At 35.8% G+C, this 3,884-nt stretch overlaps 1 protein-coding gene across 2 annotated transcripts in view; it reads right to left on the bottom strand.

Annotated features, from left to right (window-relative positions):
- Positions 1 to 1,691: 1,691 nt before the first annotated feature.
- The window catches only part of LOC102580586 (probable protein phosphatase 2C 60), a 6,648-nt gene continuing 4,455 nt past the window's right edge, over positions 1,692 to 3,884 (bottom strand). For both annotated transcript variants that reach the window (XM_006343284.2, XM_006343283.2), the window contains exon 5: positions 1,692 to 2,417. In XM_006343284.2, the coding sequence (XP_006343346.1) occupies positions 2,148 to 2,417 (270 nt within the window). In that variant the 3' untranslated portion in view covers positions 1,692 to 2,147. The remainder of the gene's footprint in view (positions 2,418 to 3,884) is intronic.

A 3,884-nucleotide genomic window follows, 5' to 3' on the forward strand; every position in this document is an offset into this window, starting at 1 on the left:
AACATTTAGTTGAGAGGCTTCAACAAGATCTTTCTTTGGTAGAGTAACTGCATTGTAGGTTGCATCTTTCCAGCTGTTAGTTCTGTGATCTTCATTTTATGTGAAGGAATGGACAAAAGCAATTGCGTGATTTGTTGTCTGATCATACTCAAAATTATGTATCTAGTTATAATATTTTTACAGCAGTCTGGTTGCTGCACTTAAAAGTGGTTTTCGACAACACTCATTTTTGATAAGCTAGCTTGAGTGTACCTTGATTAATTCCACTGAGTACCTGGTAATTGGTATCTTCCACTAGCACGAGTACCAAGTAACTCTATCACTAAAGCTTGGATGGAGGGAAAGAAATCACCTAGTATTTTTATCTTCGTTGAAATTTAAATTCGACAAGACTCTTATCAATCTCAATTTGCAACTTTCAACATCTCAAGAGGTTGATCCAGTTGGGAATGCTAGTTGTGTTTCTTCTTTAGTGTTTGTCTCAGTGTTCTGCTGTTTTTTTGGAACTACAGTAGTACTTGTTGATGACGTGAAATAGTTCAGAGGGACCTGACTGCCGATCTTATCTCCTGACCCAAGACTCAGAGTCCGTACACGACTAGGACCCTACTCCCAACCCGAGACTAGGCTCTCAACAAAGACCTGGGATCCGACTCACGATCTTAAGGTTGGTTCCTAGGGTCAGAGTTCCTTGGTCGGGGTTAGGTTGGATCTTGGTGAATTGTAATTAGACTTCAAGTGTAATATAGATAAATAGTAATGTGGAATGTTTCTTGCAAATCGGTTATCTAGATTACTGAAGTTCTACCCGAATATGAAATTCTAAAACAGAATATGATTTACTCATGAAAATATGCGTCAATCCAACTCATTTTGTCACCCAAGCCAGTTTTACCCCATCTGAAATATGGGTGGCTCAAATTATTACTCATTTTATATTGATCGTTTTCAACTTGCTCATACTTGATCCAACCCGCCCAATCACCACCCTACTTATGGGTTGAAGTAACTATACAACGTCAAAATAAAGAACTTTTACACTATCAAGTCACCTTTATTTGTTAGCAAAAAGTAGTCTGACTTATTTTTTAAATTACAAAATAGCATGTTGAGGAGACTTACCTATAGTTTGTAGATATTCATAATTTGATTAAAGTATTTATCTATTTTTTACATTCATGGTGTATAAAAACTATATGATTATTGCTTTATATCTTGACCAGCAACTCTTAAGAAAAGTTTTTTTTTTTAAAAAAAAAATCTATGAATATCAATTAGTGTAAATACTACGATTTGACCAATGTATTCAAAGAACTCATAATCACCAGATATAAAGTCATTTCATTTAGTACGAGATTGCTTCACACTTCATGGTGCTTACACCTCTTACCTATCTCGATCCGCATTGACCAGTGCTCTATCATAATTATAGCCCATTACATTATGGGACACTACTGCCAATTCTGGCAGTGAAAAATGCATAGAGATGAATGCTCTGGAAATCTGTGTTGCGGACTCTCCAATAATGTTGTTGTACCTGTGTCAATACTCAAAAAAAGTACTGCTTTTAAAGAATCCGACATGCACCTTGTCATGATTTTTGAACAGTCTGAACAACATAGTTGGTAATAACATAATTATAAAAATGGAGATTTTACTAGAAAAATCAACATTGATCCCTTTGATCAGTATTCACCAAGCAACAAAAAAAATTACTCCAAAAACAAGCAAAATACTCGTGTTGATGTAGGACGAAAGCATCGATAACAAGTATATAACATCTACTGTCTTTCTAATTCTGAGGTATCGACTATAATACGAGGAAATGGAAAGAAGACGAAAGAGGCAGTTGAATACTTCTTCATCTGTCATTTTACACCATTTACAAGATGAAACTAAAGAATCAAAGGGTGTGTAAGAGAGGAATATGAACTAAAGCAGACATGTTCATACTCGAGAAAGAATCTCTACAGTAAATTCTTTCGTTCTTCTTTTGCTGCTCGAAAACTAAACAAGGCACCTGTTCCATGTTAAATATAACATTGTACATCAAAAGAATAAATTAGTGTACCTTCTATTGTTTTTTCGAATCTCTCACGAGGAAGTTTTTGAGGACACAGCAGAGTATACAATAGAGTAAAAAGTTTTTAAGTGGTACCGAGTTCTATGGGAGTAGCACAGGGAGCCAAACTTTTTGCTGGAAAGTTCATACCACCACCTCTCAGAGATAAAGAGGGGCCCCTCAACGAGCTCGCCTTACTTACAAGATCTGAATCTAGAAACACAACTATGACTGAGATATCATCGTGAAAATGCCTCCTAACACCACGATCGATCTTCTTCAGATCAGAATACCTCATCTCCCTTTTCTTTGCTGCTTCTTGTAATGCAGTTTTTACAAGCCTCCGAGCGCTTCCCTGAAGGTTGGAAAATTAGGAACATGTCATTGCTATCAATAAGCAAAAGAGTAAACACATTAATATTTATCCCTTATCACAATATTCTTCCATTCAGAGTTGCCTCGATTACCTTCCATGCGAGAAACCCACACAATTAAGACTATAATAACACATTGCAGACGAGAATTTGGCAGGGATCTAAAGTACTCACTCATCCATTCTAACAACCACAACATACCCAGTGTAGTTCCACAAAGTGGGGTCTGGGGAGGGTAAAGTGTACCTCAAAGGTAGAGGGGCTGTTTCCGATAGACCCTCGGCTCAAGGAAATACAGTCCAAAGCAGTCCCGAAAAGTAGTAACATGAACTACAACAAAACAATAACAAGGAACAACAGGTAGTAATAGAAATTGGAGGACAATAAACTACAAGAGCAATACTGTGACTACTAATAAGAATGGACAGCAAGACAGCTCACTGCTACCTACTAACCTTCTATCCTAATCTATGTCCTTCATACCCTCTTATCTAAGGTCACTCATCCATTCTAACATGGGAACAATCTAGTTCAAAATTCTTATTTTCACATTACTACACTATTTTTTTTCATCTGTTAATTTGGCATATTCTTTTGTGGATTTGCACTCATATAACTCTTTCTTCCACCTGCAACCATTTCCTTGTTTCCTAATAAAATGCAAGGGAAAATGTTGATATCTCGACATCTAAGCTACCCAGCATGGATATTGTTATACTAGTACTACATATTTCAAGAATATCTAAATACCATGTCCTTATTACATGAATAACACGTCATCCAATAGCAACGGCCTAGTAACAAGCTATGTTTTTACCCCAAAGAAAAATGGAAAGACGAAAAGATAAAAACTGAAGTACTCAAGCAACATATATTTTTCCTTTCATAAACTACAAATGAGGGATCTAGAAGTGTTAATTTGTTCTTTACAAATCGTGGACATTCCTGAAACTAAGTGAGCCCTTTACATGATTTAGCTGATAAGTGAATACCAGGAGTCATAACAACAATATTGGTGTGATATTGAGAACAGGAAATATATTCCTCAATGCAATTTGATCTAGTATCATCAAGAAACAAAAAAAAAAGTACATCATAGCTTGCTAGAATAGCACATGAAACATGATTTTGGAAAGACACAAGAACAAGATATGTTTAACGAGACATTTCGGGTGTGTTTGGTATGAAGGAAAACATTTTCCGGAAAATGTTTTCCAATTTTCTCATGTTTGGTTGGGTTAAATGTTTTGGAAAATGTTTTCCAAATCAACTCATTTTCCTCAAATTTAAGGAAAATGACTTCCCTTCAAAACTTATGGAAAACATTTTCCAAAACTCTCTTCCAACTTCAAATCTGCCCCCAACCACCGCCACCCCCCCAAAAAAAAAAAAAATTTAAGCTTGTTTTCAAAAAATATTTTCAATTTCAAAATTTCATTTTTTCACCC

The sequence above is a fragment of the Solanum tuberosum genome, unplaced genomic scaffold (assembly GCF_000226075.1).
Source record: "Solanum tuberosum cultivar DM 1-3 516 R44 unplaced genomic scaffold, SolTub_3.0 scf00039, whole genome shotgun sequence".
Classification (NCBI taxonomy): domain Eukaryota; kingdom Viridiplantae; phylum Streptophyta; class Magnoliopsida; order Solanales; family Solanaceae; genus Solanum; species Solanum tuberosum.